At 43.1% G+C, this 19,946-nt stretch overlaps 1 protein-coding gene across 2 annotated transcripts in view; it reads left to right on the top strand.

The window, feature by feature from the left end:
• Window positions 1–19,946, top strand: part of baiap3 (BAI1 associated protein 3) — a 100,463-nt gene that overhangs the window by 57,370 nt on the left and 23,147 nt on the right. For both annotated transcript variants that reach the window (XM_079520448.1, XM_079520447.1), the window contains exons 13-22: window positions 1,442–1,534; window positions 2,649–2,752; window positions 3,835–3,952; window positions 5,786–5,910; window positions 11,889–11,979; window positions 12,206–12,262; window positions 12,689–12,786; window positions 13,017–13,068; window positions 16,144–16,295; window positions 16,753–16,876. In XM_079520448.1, the coding sequence (XP_079376574.1) occupies window positions 1,442–1,534; window positions 2,649–2,752; window positions 3,835–3,952; window positions 5,786–5,910; window positions 11,889–11,979; window positions 12,206–12,262; window positions 12,689–12,786; window positions 13,017–13,068; window positions 16,144–16,295; window positions 16,753–16,876 (1,014 nt within the window). The remainder of the gene's footprint in view (window positions 1–1,441; window positions 1,535–2,648; window positions 2,753–3,834; window positions 3,953–5,785; window positions 5,911–11,888; window positions 11,980–12,205; window positions 12,263–12,688; window positions 12,787–13,016; window positions 13,069–16,143; window positions 16,296–16,752; window positions 16,877–19,946) is intronic.

Raw genomic sequence — 19,946 nt, 5'->3', positions numbered from 1 at the left:
AAATTCACTACTGGTTCTAAACCAGTGTTGTTCTTGGCAGCACATTTAGATTTTAGTTTAGTCATAGTCTTTGGAATAAAACTTCCTATTTTAGTCATATGAAATGTTTTATAGTCTACGATTTTAGTTGACTAAATCTACAGTTGATTTAGTCGACTAAATTGTGTTTTGGCGGGCTTTGATGCTGTGTGATGCTAATGGCTGATTCTACACGCCGATCTACAAGCTCTACGAGCTTGCTGCGACACGTTGTGAGCTTGCTGTGACACGTTGTGAGCTTGTAGATCTGTTTTCAGCATGCAACCAAGTGTAAAATGACTTGTGTCTTTTACTCATATTGGATCTCTTATCCACCAGTCCCTTCCTAACATTTTAGTCTAGTTTTATTTTGTTGACGAAATTGTCGATATATTTATTGACAATGAGCTTAGTTTTTATTTAGTTATTTAGTTTACAAATTTAGTTTCCGTCAGTGTCATAGTCGACGAAATCAACACTGTTCTAAACGTGGGGTCCGGGGACCCTCTTGAGGGAGTTTCAGGAACAGAATGTGATGCCTTGTGGATCTGCTATGTCAAATAACACGTCTTCTTTTATGGGGGTTCCTTCCTGGCACACAACCCTGGGGGTCCTTGACATGAGAATGTTTGAGAACCACCTCAGTAACTTAACTTAAAGGACAACTTTAGTTTTTTTCAACCAAGGTTCATGTTTAGGTTGTTATTAGAGAAAGTAAAGGATGAGTGTTCATTATATTTCAATTGCTGCTTTCTTTTGTTTTAGGGATTTTAGCTGTTTTTGACAGGGGGGCGGGTCATTCGAGCATGGGGCTAAATATGTATTTTTTTACAAAATCTTATAGGAATTTTTTTTATTATTATTTACTATAGTCCTACTAGACCCCAAGAAATTACATCTGGCCACAAAAGATCACAGAATCTACTGAATGTGAAGGTAGCCTACTAGGGGAAGGCTTATACTGTGTGTATAGGCTCAATATGTCAGTTTGACACATACGATCTCGTGATCTTTTGTGGCCAGATGCAATTTCCTGGGGTATAGTAGGACTATAGTAAATAATAAAAAAAGAAATCGCTATAGAATTTTGTAAAGAAATACATATTTAGCCCCATGCTCGAATGCCCCCGCCCCCTGTCAGCTAATATCCCTAAAACGAACGAAAGCAGCAAATGAAAAAAAAATTACACTCACCTTTTACTTTCTCTAATAACAACCTAAAACATGAACCTTGGTTGAAAAAAACTAAAGTTGTCCTTTAAATGTATAAATGTACATAACATGAATCTGTTCATAAACCTGTACTCTCTGTAAGTTACAAATGCATAATAAATGAACCGTGAGGATTTTACTGTGTATGATAGTCTTGTTCATTGTGTGAATCCTTATTGACATTATTCGTCTGGATGATGTTTTCCTCCAGAGAGACACAGCCCTGACCAAGAGAGACTCCGACGTGTCCATTCACAGGAAACTGCTGAGTCAGATTCTGGAGTATGATCATGCATGTGTTCAGGTGAGGCTCCCAACGTACTCAATTGTTAAGTTAAGTAATTCATACGTATATCAATACTGCAATATAGAAATACTCATTCAATTCAACATTTACTTGCGTAAATGTACACAAGTATTGGATTCAAAATGTACTTTAAGTACCAATAGTAAAAGTACTCATTGTGCAGAATGTATTTCAAAATGTATAATGTATTTCAAATGTATACTAGCCTAGATATATTTTGAAAATAGCAGATGTACAATGTGTCGCATCGCGACGCATTGTGAGCTTGTTCGGCTATTTTCAAATGGCCGAAATATATATAGGGCTGAAGTGGTTGATGTATGTTTTGTAATAATAATCAAAATCTACAAAGTAACTAACAACTAGTAACTAAAGTTTTTAAATACATGTAGTGGAGTAAAAGTGCATTATTCGGATCCGAGATGTATAGTGGAGTAGAGAAGTGTTGGATATTGGAAATAAAGTAAAGTTATAAAGTAAAGTCAAATTACCTCAAAATAGTACTTAGGGGGTCACAGTGGCACAGTCGGTAGTGCTGTCGCCTCACAGCTAGAAGGTCCTGGGTTCGATTCCCACTGGGGACGCTGTGGGCGCTGGGGGGCGTGTTCCCTCCTCCGCGTCATCAGTGCCCATACCCGAGGCGGGGTTGGCGAAAGGGCCTTTCTGTGTGGAGTTTGCATGTTCTCCCCGTGTCCCCTAGGGTAGGTACCCTCACAAAAACATGCAGTAATCCTGGTCTCTAAACTACCTCCCCCTGGCCAGCCGGGGCGCCCGATGGAGGGGAAAGGAACTGGTCGGAATAACGTGTTCCTTCCACGCGCTACGTCCGGCCGGGGAAACTCTCCCCTGTCGGGTGAAAAGAAGCAGCTTGGACTCCTCATGCATAGAAGGAGGCATGAGGTCAGTCCGCTGCCCCCCCAGGTTGGCAGAGGAAGTGTAGCGCCCAGGATTACATTAGATAATTGACACTGGGTGAAAAAAATGGGTTACAAAATTGTGGGATAAAACATAGAATAAAAAAAAAAAAAAATGACTTAGTAAATGTACATAGTTACTTTCCACTGAACATCACTGACCACAGTAACGCTATAAACCATGGTGCTTATTGCAGAGGGAGCCATATAATTGGAACGGGCAGGTTAGTCCCCTGGCATGGACCGTGCTTTCCCATCATGCCGTGCAAACTGATCTCTCACCCCTGCAGCAGGCAATTACGTGAGTAAAGGACGGGAGAGAAAAGATCAAATTTGCCGCACGGATATCATGTAATTGTATATTACAATATATGACACATGATAACACCCAAAGTATTGTTCATCATCAGAGGAGTTCAAAGGGTAAGACCACTTTTTGAGAGGTTTGGGTTGTTTTCTTGCCTTATTATGGGCAAACTATTCCATTCCATGAGTTATTTCGTTGTGTTGTTTATTAGCAATTTAAGAAATAAAAAATAGGGTCCATTGACTTCCATTGCAACGGGGAAACAGCTCTCAAAGTCACTCTTTTAGCACATAAACCAACGCAACAAAAGATGATTCTGACAGTTTATGACATCAGGAAAACTCATGCGGTTTTATTTTCGTCTTTTAAGATAGATTTATAAAGTTACTATTTTAGTCGGAGATAGACTGAAGCAGTACTACGGCGTTCCCAACTCTCGCGGGGACGTCTTGCGAGGTTTCGTTTGTAAACAGAAGTCTCCACGCTGTTTGAGATGCACCCAGCTGCAGCCTCACATATGAGCAATCCCAGACACTTTACACACTTCTTCTAAAGTGTCTTCTAAAGTGTCTCCCTCAAACACGTCCATTGTGTATGTTTTTAGTGACAAGCGGACAAGATCAAATCCATTTGTTTACATCCCCGTCGTTTCCAATAAGGAAGTGGTGTACAGTTTTGGTCCAATCAGATCGTTTTTTACTCAACGCGAACAGCAGTGATTCGGTCGGCGTAGGCATACCTACCGGATCTTCTTTCTACACAAATTAGTCAAAACAAGACAAAGTTGACACTTTTTAATAAAAATAAAACCGCATGAGTTTTCCTGATGTCATAAACTGTCAGAATCAGCTTTTGTTGCGTTGGTTTATGTGCTAAAAGAGTGACTTTGAGAGCTGTTTCCCCGTTACAATGGAAGTCAATGGACCCTATTTTTTTTTTTCTTAAATTGCTAATAAACAACACAACGGAGCGAAATAACTCATGGAATGGAATAGTTTGCCCATAATAAGGAAATAAAGAAAACAACCCAAACCTCTCAAAAAGTGGTCTTACCCTTTAAATGTGTTTTGCTGCAGTCGCTGGCAGTGCTACAGCAGCCACCACCGCAGCCAGAGGCTGTGCTACGCCCTGCTGCTGCGCCTGCTGAGGACCATGGACACCGAGTGGGATCCTGTGACTGTCAGGGGAGACCTGGTAGGTGCTTGGTTTGCCCATGACTGTCAGGGGAGACCTGGTAGGTGCTTGGTTTGCCCATGACTGTCAGGGGAGACCTATTAGGTGGTTGGTTTGCCCATGACTGTCAGGGGAGACCTGGTAGGTGGTTGGTTTGCCCATGACTGTCAGGGGAGACCTATTAGGTGGTTGGTTTGCCCATGACTGTTGGGGGAGACCTGGTAGGTGGTTGGTTTGCCCATGACTGTCAGGGGAGACCTGGTAGGTGGTTGGTTTGCCCATGACTGTCGGGGGAGACCTGGCAGGTGGTTGGTTTGCCCATGACTGTCAGGGGGAGACCTGGTAGGTGGTTGGTTTGCCCATGACTGTCGGGGAAGACCTGGTAGGTGGTTGGTTTGCCCATGACTGTCGGGGAGACCTGGTAGGTGGTTGGTTTGCCCATGACTGTCGGGGAGACCTGGTAGGTGGTTGGTTTGCCCATGACTGTCAGGGGGAGACCTGGTAGGTGGTTGGTTTGCCCATGGGCTTTCCTATAAGACAGGGCTGGACTGGCCACAGGACGTTATTTTTTTTATTTTTTTTTATTTTTTTGACAGGCAGGCAGGCCAATAGGCGGCAGGCCACCAGGAAAGGTCCGGGCGTGCTGCCATTCTGCCAGTGCCATCATGATAATGTCACTGTACTGTGAGTGACAAATAAACCCTCTACAAAGGGTTGTGTAGTTGTCTGTTGGTTTGTATCATTTATGTTGTTCTGTAAAAGTGGTGGTATTTAAGGGCTTGTTTGTTTGTGTGTGCCTCGACGGAGTGGGCGGTAGAGTTTCTGCTATCTGCGCGCTGGTTGTGGTGGGCCGGTCTGGGCCAAATTCACGCGAAAATGACCGGGCCGAATTTTTGTCCCAGTCCAGCACTGCTATAAGAGGAAACACCCAGGGATAGGCTTTATGCACACATGCCATTTTGGAAAGAACTTGGGCTTTCCCTACTTCCTTCACAGGTGTTACCGATTATGCTAATGAATGTTCTGTTCCATTCTGGTCAAACAGAGTCAGGGTGCTGCTATTGTGCATGTTGGCTCACTGGAAACACTCTTCTACACCAGTGGGTCTCAAAGTGTCCTTGAGTGGGTTCCAAATGGCACCGTATGGATGTGTAACTCTGAGAGTGTACAAATGGTCCATAATGTAGAATTATGCTGTTTAGTCATTATTTTAATTCTAAATCTATGTTCTTGCTGTTCTACAGACAGAAGAAATTGCAGATTGAGGAATTAACCTTAGCTTTTATGAAATATCTGAGACCATTGGATTTTATGGAAGATGCTTCTGAATTCTGTTGCAAATCCGACCCATTCTAATACTCTTGTAACATTCAAATTATCGAAACAATCAAATTGGGAATTCTAATAATCTTATGAAAATGACACGCATATTTGTGGTCGACTGACTGAGATCTTGAATCCATGACCATCAAGTTTTCAAATGTATACAAATATTGTGAAAATAGCAGACCTACAAGCTCACAATGTGGCGCATCGTGAGCTTGTAGATCGGCTATTTTCAAATGGCTGAAATGTATTATAGGGCTGAAGTGGTTAATGCAGTTTTGTAATAATATTCAACATCTACACTCATAACTAAGTTTACAAATACATAAATGTAGTGGAGTAAAAGTACAATATTTGGATCCGAGATGTAGTGGAGTAGAAGTAAAAGTATTGGAAATTGGAAATACTTCAGTAAAGTAAAAGTACCCCATATGTGTACGTATAAGTACACTACAGTACTTACATGCATGTACTTGGTTACTTTCCATAACCTCAGGCTCCTCCTCCGTCCTATCCTGTGTCCAATAGGAGAGGCAGCTGTCAGACAGCTTCCGGCTGTACACAGAACACTGCCTGAGCCTGATGAAGAACATGCGTCAGGTGTTCCCCACAACCAGTCCTGCTGCCATCGCACGCTACGAGCTCATGCTAAGGTAAAGACACGCTACGAGCTCATGCTAAGGTAAAGACACGCTACAAGCTCATGCTAAGGTAAAGACACGCTACAAGCTCATGCTAAGGTCAAAACACGCTACAAGCTCATGCTAAGGTCAAAACACGCTACGAGCTCATGCTAAGGTCAAAACACACTACGAGCTCATGCTAAGGTCAAAACACGCTACGAGCTCATGCTAAGGTCAAAACACGCTACGAGCTCATGCTAAAGTCAAAACACGCTACGAGCTCATGCTAAAGTAAAATCACGCTACGAGCTCATGCTAAGGTCAAAACACGCTACGAGCTCATGCTAAGGTCAAAACACGCTACGAGCTCATGCTAAGGTCAAAACACGCTACGAGCTCATGCTAAGGTAAAAACACGCTACGAGCTCATGCTAAGGTAAAATCACGCTACGAGCTCATGCGGGGGTAAAAACATGTTACGAGCTCATGCTAAGGTCAAAACACACTACGAGCTCATGCTAAGGTAAAAACACGCTACGAGCTCATGCTAAGGTAAAATCACGCTACGAGCTCATGCTAAGGTCAAAACACGCTACGAGCTCATGCTAAGGTAAAGACATGCTACGAGCTCATGCTAAGGTCAAAACACGCTACGAGCTCATGCTAAGGTAAAGACATGCTACGAGCTCATGTTAAGGTAAAAACAAGTCACCCACCAACCACCTTCCTCTTGCCACGTCATGCAGGAGGCATACTGGTACACATTAGTCCGACGTACCAATAGTCTGACATACGTGGCCGGTTATGACTCACCCGTGGCTTCCGTCGTTCCGTGTGCGGTTAGGGTTAGGTTAGGGCGTCGGACTATTGCGTGTCGGACCGTTAGGACGTCGCACCATAATGGTAAAAAAAAAGAGGTCAAATGTTTAGAACAAATCTTCATTAATTTAAGCGTTAACTGAGATATACAGTAGTACCTGAGATATAGCAAAGGCTGAAACGTTTTGTCTAAACTCATATTTGTCCCTAATATTACATCAATAATTTCAAACTTACCTCTCATATGTTTTGTTCTACGACAACACAAAGAAAGCATTAGTTTTAAACGCACTGGGTACCCCTTTGGTACCATTGTGTGCATGTGAAGGCTAGCCCAGTAGACTTACCACAATGTCTGAAATAGACCTTGTGAGGGGGCTATGCGCTGTCAAGAGACAGTTGAGAACAAAGCAGTGTTCAATATCGGGTAAAAGAACTGCCAGTACTCACAGAAATGTCCTTCAGGTACTTTTAATTAAAGGTAGTCACGGACAAACCACCAATGCGTCTCGGCATAAGTCTAACTCGGTGTGATAATTATTATCACGCTGAGGAAGGCTTACGCCGAGGCGTGTTCGTGGTTCGCCCCTGCCTAACTTCACTTTAAAGTACCTGAAGCATTATTTCTGTGAGTTCCGCCAGTTCTTTTCCTGATATTGAACTCTTTTGAGCTGTGCTAGTCCAGCTGTACAGTGAATAGAATCACTTACACTGAGTTGTGCTTGCACTAAGGAAGACAGGTGAGCATGCCGTCAGGATTGGCCTTGAGCAAAGGGAGCGTGTCCATGTGAAAACCAGCTTCTGCATGCCGACTCAGCGTCGTCCAATATGTTACACACGGATAGGGTGAGAATCCGTTATGATATGATATGATATACAGGGTTGGGAAGTAACGGATTACATGTAACGCCGTTACGTAATCAGAGTACAAAAAAACGGTAACTGTAACGTCTTAGGGTACATTTTAAAATGTGTAATCTGGATTACAGTAACGGCCGTATAGTAACGGGGGTTACAGGCTTGATTACAATCTCCCCTTCCCCTCATCAATTTTAGGGCTACAAATAAGTTAAAACACCAAACAATAAAATAATCAAGTCTTTGCGCTGTGTGTGTGTTGCTGCTGCTGCTGCTTACTGCGCAGTGAACACAGGCTCGCGCCGCTCGGCTCTAACACGAGCCACATCGGTCACAGGCAGTGGTTTCCCCTGCCGTCAGACTCCCCAGTCCCGACATATTATATTATATTATATTTCATTAGTGCTGTGGTCTGTAACCAGCGGACAATGATCTGTAGGCTACTGTACCCGGGGACAGAGCTAGGGGAGACAGTGAGAGGAGGCGCCGCGTCGGGGTGGACTGACTGGAGCGCTCTGGGTTAGATTTTGACGGGGAGTGGAAAAATGATATAAAAGACACCGTTCAAATGACACTTTAATACTGTAGTAGTAGGCTCGCTAAAAACCATAACTCTATGGACATAATAACATGCAGCGGGGTGCAATCAGCCCTCCTCAACAGCTTGGTGATATGTTCAAACGGGATACAAATCCAAAGAGTTTCAGTTGAATCAGTTGTAATTAAATCTGCGATTAATTTCAGCTGTGACCAATAGATGCGATTGCAATGCGCTGGGTCGCGCATTGCAAAGTGAAACAGTCTGAAACTCATCAGCTCCGTAACGTTGCGCTAGAAAGCTGTGTGTGTGTGTGTGGGTGTGTGTGTGTGTGTGTGTGTGTGCGCGCACCTATCTGTCTGCCTGCCTGCCTGCCTGCCTGCCTGCCTGTCTGTCTGTCTGTCTGTCTGTCTGTCTGTCTGTGTCTGTGACAACTTGGTGTTAAAGTGCTAGTGTTTTCCTTCTTTTGTTTTAATCAATATCATTTTGTAGTCTTACCCTACAGCATGACTTTGGCTAGGGCCTATATTCTTTATATTTGTATATATTATGATTTTAAATGAATTAGCCTTTTGTGTGAACACGTGCCTTAATTGCCTAGCCGAATAGGACTGTATTTTAACATGAATCATAATAAGGTTGGAACTTGAGAGCCAAATATTTTCTGAGGAGGTTCTGATTGTTGTAAAAAGGTTGAGAACCACTTATTTAAACATATTTCTGTTGTCCTTTTCTTAATTTCATAAGCTCAACATTCTTGTCTGGTTATCAATGGTAAAACGTGTTTTATCTAATTAAATTGAGTTTTGCTTAAAAGTAATCAAAAAGTAACTGAAAGTAACCCCCTACTTTTTAAATTGTGGTACTCGGATTACGTTACTGACTACAATTTTTAGCAAGTAACTTGTAACTGTAGGGGATTACTTTTTAAAAGTAACCTTCCCAACCCTGATGATATAGTACTTTATTGTCAGTTTGCACTGCGACCCAGCGGCCTTGTATGCAACACATACACATTTGACACAACACAGGACAAAAATATAAAATAAAATACAGTTACATACATAGAAACATAAGGGCAGAGAGCAATCTGAGCAGTCCACAGCTCAGTCTAGTCCTGGCCAAAATTCTGATTAAGCCTCAGAGTTGATTGATGGACAAAAGACCTCTTCAGTCTGACCTTATTGTATGCTGGAACACCATATCTCCGTTATGATCATTCGGTCGTCGCCAGCGCAGTACGCGGAATGACCAGCGGTGGACAAAGTACTGAACCCCAGTTTGAGTCGAAGTACAGATCCTGGTCAAATATTCAACTATAAGTGAAAGTTTCTCTGTCAAAATGTGTACTTGCCTGTAGATGTGCTATTTTCGCTATACCCTTTCCCTTCGTAGAAATGTAGTGGAGTCAAAAGTACAATATTTGTTTTTGAAATCTACTGTGGTGGAGTGAAAGTCATTAGTATTCAAAATTACACACACTCAAGTAAAATACAGATACCCAGATAAGTAAATTGAGTATGAGTACTCTTGCTGGCCATCGCCGGACGGGACATCGTCTGCGCCAGCAGCGGACACGGTGGGTCGGTCAGCGGTTCAAATCCCAGCTCCTCCTCTCCACACGTGGAAGTGCCCTTGGGCAAGACACTGAAACCCTACACTGCCTCCCAATGAGTCGGTCGGTGCTAGCTCGCCACCATTGGTGTGACATCGACTGTTCGCCACTTCACCTCCCGATGTATGAATGAATGAGCCATTCTAAAGCACTTATTTGAGTGCTTAGAAAAGCGCTTTAATAAAAATGCAATTCATTACAACCTCTCTCACCCCACATTAGCAGCAGGAGAAGAGAAAAATGGAGCACATTCACTCTCTCAGGTCACGTTCTGTGCAGGATTTCTCTGTGGAACTGGACAATTAAGCCATTCAAACCGGGAAGGGTCTGCGTCATTTCTTCCTAATGCCCAGCTTTCCGGGTTTGTGTGAATACAAACATTGGCTGATGATTGGCTGATCACCCGGATAGCGATGATTTGATTGGCTGAGCAAAGTACATATTGAAGATAAAAGTGAAGACGCCAAAGTGTGATTTGGCCGGAATGATATTTGTGATGATTTGAGTGGCTGAGCACGGAATGTGATCTATGACGATAAGAGCGCCCCTCACTTCACACGGGATGAGCTTTTTTGCAGAGCCTGGGAGTCGATGGGCGCTTGTTTTACAGGTTAGGGTTAGGTTTAGGCATGGTATTTGTCTATCTATCTATATAGCTATATATATTATCTATCTATGTAGCACTTTGGTTGGCTATTCAAAAATAGCGGATCTACAAGCTTGTAGCGACCAAATACATATCATTTTGGGGGACCTTGACATGAAAACCGGTGAGCAGCACCACTGATATGGCAACCCAGGCTTTTCCGAAAACTGATTTAGAAGACATTTGTAGACACTTTGGCCTCGGGTCTTAATGGCTTAAGGAACCTGTTCCACCTCAGTGATAAGACACTTTTCTAATAAAAGCAGGTGTGATTGTTGCCGTGTCCTCTCTGTGTGGCCTGGCCCCCCCAGGGCACCATCTAACCTGGGAGGACACTGGAGTGGAAGAGTCAATATCCAGTTGGGACTTTTCCAATAAGATTTACAGCTCGGTTCCACAGATTGACACTTGAAGAGAGATCTCGCATCGCTCGAAGACACACGAGCACCCATGTGCGCACACACGCACGCACACCACACACGCACGTATGCCACGCACGCACGCACACACACACCTTTTTTCTCTCATTCACATAGTTATTCAAATTCATACAATATACATCTTGTCTTGCTCGTTTAAATCTGAGAGATCAGGTTGCTTTTGTAAGAGCTTTAAGGGCCCTATTTTCGACAGTGCCTTACCCTTTATCCCTAAACCTCTTTTCCTTTTTTGAGGGGCGTTAGCCCCTCCTAAGGCTCCTATATACAGCTTTTGTCCCCACACGTCTCAATATTTGCCATTGACAATGAAAGGAGAAATTAGGTCAAATGTCCTCCAAATATGACGTAAATTTGTACGATGACTTCACACGGGTGTGATTTCTTTTTAGGGGCTACTCCTATCTACTCCTATGCACAGCTTTGTGTGTGTGTTTGTACCACGGAATGTGATGATTTGATTGGCTGAGCAGTGCACGGAATGTGATGATTTGATTGGCTGAGCAGTGCACGGAATGTGATGATTTGATTGGCTGAGCACGGAATGTGATGATTTGATTGGCTGAGCACGGAATGTAATGTATGATGATGTATGATGATAAGAGCGCCCCTCACTTCATACAAGTGTGATTTTTACTAATTTAAAACATTTTAAAGTTGTAAAGTCATCTCCCGCGGTCAGCACCTCCCCACTACTGGTGTGCGCTCCTACCTTCCTGAAAGTTGTACAACTAGCATGTACATCGACACGTTGTACATGCTATTGTTTTTCAAAATTATTTAAAAAAAAAAGACAAAGAAGTTTAGGGATAAGGGCTGTCGAAAATAAGGCCCCATGATCACCATCGCTAAAGCCAAGACACAAGTGTAACAACGTAAATACTTGAAAGGGGTATTTGATTGACCTTATAAAGCCTCATAGACAATACAATACCAGCAGGAAGGTTTAATAGTAAAGCACATTTACGCTTTACGTAAAACGTTAAGCAAAGGAAACCCATTTCAACAAATATCCATAAATAAATCATAAATATGTTTTGACTCAAATAATCCTGTTTTTCCCTGGGACTTTCTCTCTCTCCATGTACATGATAGGGGAATTGGATGCATGCAGACCATGCAGGCATTTAAGATTGTATGTCCACTTCGAAACGAACTACATTTGGACATTACCACCGCTGTCAAGGTAATCTTCTAACTATGAATGGTGTGTGTGGGCATGCATTTCCAACTTGCATCGTTCCAAGTAGGCCAGTACTGCTGTAGAGGCTCCATCGGGCACCGCTCTAGTTAAATATAATATTGACAACAATAATAATAAGGATAATATGAAGTAATCTATGACATTACATGAGTGGATTTATTTTCATAAATGGATTCATATCTTAATAATCACGCAATTATTTCAACAGAAGGGAACTGCAGAGTGGTATGAAAGCATCATTGCACAATACAAGCCGGAGGAGGGGGTGAGTTTCTTTTGAATGGAACACAATGACTATTATGTTTATTATATAGCTTACACAATTCCAGTGTTTCTCAAAGTCTGCAATTCCAACGACCGCCATAACTCTGAACGAGTGTACAAATTGATAATCACTGTTCTGTTCTGAATAGTCAAGTCGAATCAAGGTCTGATTTCCGAATAAAAGATCTCCGTTCTGCCTCTGTACGTGTTTACGTCGCTGTGGAGGTGGAACTTCAGTCGATATACTTTGTCGGGATCATTGATTTTGTTTCACATGCAGCCGTGTAATAGGCTAGCCGGCGTGCGGCGACATACGAGGTCATTACGGCAGAATAAACACGGGAGGCAACGGGTTTGATTTCCATGACCGTCTCTCGTCGTGTGTGTGTGTGTGTGTGTGTTTTGCGTCCCATAATAATAACTGCAGCCACTCGAAGAGCAGCTGAAGAGGAGGGTTCAGGTGGCGGACGCCGTGTGCTCTGACCTGCAGCGAGCGCACGCCGTCTACAACCAGCTCTTCCACAGGTGCGTGCTGCACGCCAATACACACTTCACTGCACGTGCACGGCTCCATTATGGTCCCGCACTTGTACGCTTATCAGAGTGTACAGAGTACAGTGTGGCTCAGCTCTCAAACAGCGCACGTGCGAGCCTGCGTGCCTGCATGCGTGCCTGCGTGCGTGCGTGCGTGTGAATTCATTAACGGACAGACTTGCATTTTAACCTTTGTCTTTGTCTGTTTGACCCTCTCACAGTGCTGTGAAGGTAGATTACTTCAGCATCTCGTACAGACAGCTGGAGAAACTGGTATGCCATTATTAAGGATGACATAATATGCCTGATGAATGATATGTTGTTGTTGTGGATGCCATACAGCAGTGGTTCTCAACCAGTGGTCCGGCCGTCCGGGAGACCACCAGTGGTCCTTTGGAGGGGGTCCCAGGTGGTCCCCATGCAGCTAAGTGATGGAGCTGGTAACCAAATGGACCCTTAATAGATCTTCAACTCTTGAGAGCGTAAAATTATTGTTAAACATCTGCATTACTTCATTTACAAGTCTACACAATTAGACAAAGTAGAAGAATTGTAATGTTGATAAACGTTTGCCTGTTGTCTCTCTTATGGAACGTCAATACAGCATGGAATTGTGGCCAACAACAACCAAATATATTATTATTTTTTAAAAATACATTTTATTTTTTGTAACCCATTTTTCACCCCATGTGTCAATTATCTAATGTGATCCTGGGCTCTACACACCCTCCGCCAACCTGGGGAGAGCAACGGACTTGAACTCATGCTTCCTTCATGCATGAGTGTCCAAGTTGCTCCTTTACATGTTATTATGTTTCCCTGGTTGGACGTAGCGCGTGGAAGGAACACGTTATTCCAACCAGTTCCTTTCCCCTCCATCAGGCGCCCCGGCTGGCCAGGGGGAGGCAGTTTAGAGACCAGGATTACTGCATGTTTTTGTGAGGGTATACCTACCCTAGGGGACACGGGGAGAACATGCAAACTCCACACAGAAAGGCCCTTTTGCCAACCCCGCCTCGGGTATGGGGTATCAAAATATATTCTAAATCTTGGGTCTGAGAGGCTAAATAGTGTTCCGTGGCTCAAATGCTGAATAAATAATGGACTTGATATGAAAATGGTTGAAAACCACTGCAATACAGTGAGTGTACGTATGCATTACGTAAGTAACACATTATTATGTAATATTACTTTTGTGACTAACATAGTAATATGGTGCTTTCTGTGTTTGTTTGTCGGCCATTCACTATTTATACTACATTTCAGTGGGGACCAGAATACTCCACTACTATTTAGGCCTGACATCGAAATAAAAAAAAAAGTCTTCTGAAAGAATATATATTCAAAGATTTGTGCCGCATTTTCACGATTTTTCTAAAATAGCAGACCTAAAAGCTCGTATGAGCTTGTAGATCTGCTATTTTTCAATAGCTAAAGTACAACATAATGCTTAGTTAAAACACCAAAAGGGGTTCCCGCCTAGAATGGGTTAATTCAAACTAATTAAACACACAATGCCCCATAATGACAACGTGAAAACACATTCTGGAAGGCTAGCTGGCAAAACATGCAAAAATATATGCAAACTAAAACATCTGGCAGATTTCAGTCCAGGCAATGGCATCTATTTCAACATCATTCATGCAGAATGAGGTGACACTTCAATGGGAAATAATAACTGCTAAAATGAAATATGGCAGATCTTTCTTTATTTATTTTTGCATCTACATTTCCTGGCATTTTCCATGGCATCGTGAACTCAGTAATTAGCAAGGCATACAAATAAATATATTTTCCCCACCTCCTCCCAAGGGGGTAAAGCTGGGATGAAAATAGATCTTCCAGCATGCCACTGAGCGACAAAATGCATCCACATGAAAAAGACGTTTACCGACAACAAAATCGATGTTTAAAACTGGCCATCTCAATCTCAATAACTGCCTTGCATGTGAGGCTGGCATGGTCTGTGTGTTGGATGGACATACACGTACTGCAAGATAAATGGCACCAAGTGCCGCGCTACAAACTTGTAGATCTGCTTTTTTGAAAAAAAAGTGTGCAAATCTTTGAATATATATTCTTTCATAACGAATGTTTTTAACTCAAATATTTGCTTCTGGGAGGTCCCTGGAATTAACAACGTATTCTTAGATGGGGGGCCGGCGACCAATGACACATCACTTTTGGGGTCCTTGACATGAAATAGTTTGAGAACCACAGATTTTCTTGAAACTTAGGATTTAGAAGATATTTTGTAGAATCTGGCCGGTCTCAGGTCTCAATGGGTGAAGTCATCTAAAGGTGAGAGTGTGTTCCCATAATGACCTGAGAACAATTTCTACAAAATAATGTCTTCTAAATATGAAAAACCTATGTTTCTATATCAGTGGTGCTTAAACTATTTCATGTGAAGGACCCCCAGAATTATATGTATTTGGCCGCCGACCCATAGTCCCAGTCTGGCAGTGTGCCGCGGGTTCGACTCCTGATCCCGACGGCCTTTACTGCATGTCTTCCCCCCATCTCTCTCCCCCATTTCCTGTCAGCCTACTGTCTGTCCCTCTATAAAAAAATAAATAAAATAAAGGCAAAAGCCACAAAAAAAAGACATTTAAAAAAAACATCCACTGTGAAAGAATATCATATTCAAAGATTTGCACTACATTTTCACGATTTTTCCAAAAATAGCAGATCTACAAGCTCATAGCGCGGCACTCGGTGCCGTGCTATGAGCTTGTAGATCTGCTATTTTTTCCAACAGGTGAAGTTTAAAATCATGGTTAAAGTGGTTGCAAGCTATAAGGTGACACAGACGCCTGAATGGATTAACCCATTTTGGGCGGGAACCACCTTTTGGTGTTAGCATTATGTTATGCTTTAGCTATTGAAAAATAGCAGATCTACAAGCTCGTAGCGCGCCACCGAGTGGCGCGATACGAGCTTGTAGGTCTGCTATTTTTGAAAAATCGCAGAACGACTGACATAGAAACATAGCTTTTTCAGGAAACTGTCAGGATGTAGAAGACATTTTTAGAATCTGATCTCAGGCCTGAATGGGTTGACTCTCTGTGCTCCTCCACGCAGGTCGCTGATGACATGAACGTGGCCTCAGGCCTGAATGGGGTTGACTCTCTGTGCTCCTCCACGCAGGTAGCTGATGACATGAACGTGGCCTCAGGCCTGAATGGGGTTGACTCTCTGTGCTCCTCCACGCAGGTCGCTGATGACATGAACGTGGCCTCAGGCCTGAATGGGGTTGACTCTCTGTGCTCCTCCACGCAGGTCGCTGATGACATGAACGTGGCCTCAGGCCTGAATGGGGTTGACTCTCTGTGCTCCTCCACGCAGGTCGCTGATGACATGAACGTGGCCATGGAGAGGGTGTGTGGGACGCTGGAGACGGAGAGCTCCAGGCTCACGCCCGCCATGGGAGAGACCATCTTCGAGCTCTTCATGACCCTGAAAACAATCAAGGGCTTCCGAGAGTTTCTCCCTCTCAAGTTAGTCACCTTTTTTTCCCCCCACCCACCCCCCTAGCCTGGCGCGGCCAGACTCATAGCGAGGGTTCACTGATGTTTCCTCCCCGCATATGATCATATACGGGGAAGAATCTTCAGTGAATCCCCGTTATGAGGCTGGCCAAGCCAGGCTACCAAACCCCCCCCCCCCCCCCCCCCCCCCCCCCCACACTCCAATTACCGTTCACATTAGCCTGTCAGAGAAACGCATGGATTTTTTTGGAATCATTTAAGTGAGACACAATGAGTGTGTGATTGCTCGAGCGTAGATGCGTGATTTCGGACGGTGAAGCTTATGTCATGTCTTGGTTTTTTGCGTTTTCCTTAAGAGTGTGTGTGTGTGTGTGTGTGTGTGTGTGTGTGTGTGTGTGTGTGTGTGTGTGTGTGTGTGTGTGTGTGTGTGTGCGCGTGTGCGCGTGCGTGCGTGCGTGTTTTCCAGGGATGCTAAACTGTTGGCCTTGATGGGCTTTCACAACTGGTTCAAGACATCCATCCATAAGTGGCTGCAAATTGTCCATGAGAAGTCATGCGACAGGATTCACCGAGCTGTGGAAATTGACAAGGTAGGAGAGGAGCTCTTTCTTCATACTCCACCTCAGTCTATAGGAGGGTTGCCAACCGTCCTTTGAAATTTCATTTGATTTGATTTCAACCTTTATTTAGGAACACACTGAGGGCTGGGACCCTCTTTTTCAGTGGTGCCGAGATTACAAAAAAAACAAAACAACAATAATAGATGAATAAAATAACATTTCATCACATAGTTTACCAGTAAGACGCCTGAGGGCGAGAAGCACGCATCCGCCTCGTTGACGGCAGACTGCTGGCGCTTTGGCATGGGGGGGGGGGGGGTCAGATCAACATGGAATGAATTCTGTACAGGCCATATAAGGAGCGTGTCTTCAGTGTACAGGGTTTGATGAGGTCAGATCAACATATGGAATGTCAGAACAGGTCAGCTCCATACAGTATATGGAGATCTAAGGGTGGTAGTGGGGACAGGTCAGCTCCATACAGTATATGGAGATCTAAGGGTGGTAGCGGGGACATTCTCTTGAGTGTACACACAGGAATAGCACACAGGAGTAGCCAGGCTACACGGCAAAATGTTTGTGACAGTGTGTAGCCTACGTGGGCTGCAGCGAGACAGGACGTGAAATCTTGATTTTCATGAAATAACTCTCCGTCTCTCTCCGCGCGCGCGCACACACACACACACACACACACACACACACACACACACACACACACACACACACACACACACACACACACACACACACACACACACACACACACACACACACACACACACACACACACATACAGAGCGCACAGGTCCAAAGTTTTGCTCCGATATGCGGTTTTATCAACATTATTCAAGTGAAATGAGTTGGTTATGGTTTTATAGACTATTTAACAGCAACATTGGGCTATAGCTAGCTACCATGTACGACACAGGACAGGGAATAAAGGTTATATATATTATCATCTGATCATCTATCGATACAGTCGACACGACAGACAGTGTCAGTGAGCACAGCTGTCCTGTGCTCTCATTGGCTGTAATACAGGACTTCTCGGGACGCGGTTGCAACCCATTTCATACTGTACGATGTCCAGTCGGCGACAGAGCCAAATATCAAACCTTCTTGATATTCAGAAACGGTCGGGAAGGCGTCGGCGAGCACTTTTATCGGCGCTATATCTTCTCGCAGAGCCTTTCACACACAGCGAACAAAACCTTGACGATCAAAGCCCGATCTTGCGTCAGATCGGGAGTTTTGTCGGCGAGCGCCAAAAATGGTCCCCGACTGCATAATCGGAGCAAATATCGTGCAGTGTGTAGCCATAAGGTGTTCCACCTTACAAGTGTGCAAAGCACAGCACTTGAAAGCAGATTTTTCCACTCAGTGGAGGCATGCAGGATCTCAAGCATCAAATAGCGTGTATATGATAAGAAATAGTTTTCCAATGTAAAAGATAATTTAAATAAGTGGATGAACTCCCGATTAAAGCTTTTATAGATACATAAGAACCAACGCTAAGAACCTCCTATAGTCGCAAGGGCGGGCCAACCAGCCATATTGTACAGTATATGCAATGATGGGAATATTCCCTTATTTGGAAACTAAAACACGTTTCCCTCATTGAGCTGATAAGGGACACACTTTGTTCAAGTTATGTTTGAATCAATCAATGGAACACCACGACCAGACAGCTTATACTATGCAGTTTCTTAACCACTTAAAGGGGCATTCCACTCATTTTCAACATTTTACTATGTCATTAATATACCTTAGAGCTGTTGTGTGGAAATAATAAAAAGTCCCCCCATTCTGTGTTTCCTAGAACTGGATGTCTGAACAAAATCATTAACATGGTGAATCACATCTTGATGACATCATCAAGATGTGATTCACCATGTTAATGGTTTTTTATCATTCTTTTTTATCATTCTTTAACACTTTTTATTATGTCCACACAACACCTCTAAGGTATATTAATGACATAGTAAAATGTTGAAAATGAGTGGTATTCCCCTTTAAACCCTCAGCTCAGGTCCAGTTTACTACGTCTAGAGTCTAGACGTAGTAAACTGGACCTGAGCTGTCTCGATGCGTTGTTGAGGTATTTGTACTTTACTTGAGTATGTCAAATATTCAGTACTTTTACTTCTACTCCATTACATTTCAGGGGCAAATATTGTATATTTTACTATTTGACAACTTTAGTTACTAGTTACTTTGTACATTTTGATTATTATTACCCACTTCAGCCCTATACATATTTTGGCTATTTTCAAAAGAGTTTTATACATGAATGGGGCATTCTGCATTATGAGTACTTTGTACTTTTGGAACTTTTACTCAAGTACATTTTGAATATCCGGACTTTTACTTGTAACACAGTATTTCTACATTGCAATATTGATACTTTTACTGAGGTAAAACACGAGTACTTGAGTACCCCCAGGAGGTTCAGAACCAAGCAGTATATATCCAAGTGATGATTCTATAATATTGTGTTTTGTACAGAAGGGATTGGTCCTGATTTGCAGTCTGTGTATAACCCATTTTGGACTGATAAAAAAAAAGGCTTAAAAATCCTAATTTTTTTCTGAAAAACCCATGTTTCTATGTCAGTGGTGCTCAACCTTTTTCATGGCAAGGACCCCCAGAATTATCTCTATTGGGCCACGGACCCCCATCTCAAAATATGTAGTTCCAGGGACGCCCCCAGAAGCAAATATTTTAGTTAAAATATATTCAATGATTTGCGCCACATTATAACGATTTTTCAAAAATAGCAGACCTACAAGCTCGTAGCGCGCCACTCGGTGGCGCGTTATAAGCTTGTAGATCTGCTATTTTTCAATAGCTAAATTATAACGTTTATAATGTTTAAAACACCAAAAGGGGTTCCCGCCCAAAATGGGATAAATAAAGACGGATGGTTTATTATTAGCCCGCCCAACATGACGGGCTGCATGTAGAGCCCCACCGAGCGATGCTGTTTATATACGCTCTCCAGATCTCCAACACACACGTCATTCTAAACACATTTCTGTCATTGTCAAATGTCTTCCGTAATGTGCAAAGTCTGATGGTTTTAATTCCTGGCGTCAGTTAT

This window comes from Electrona antarctica, assembly GCF_951216825.1.
Source record: "Electrona antarctica genome assembly, chromosome: 14".
NCBI lineage: Eukaryota > Metazoa > Chordata > Actinopteri > Myctophiformes > Myctophidae > Electrona > Electrona antarctica.
Note: the sequence above shows the minus strand (reverse complement) of the source record. Positions and strands in the feature narration are given on the sequence as shown.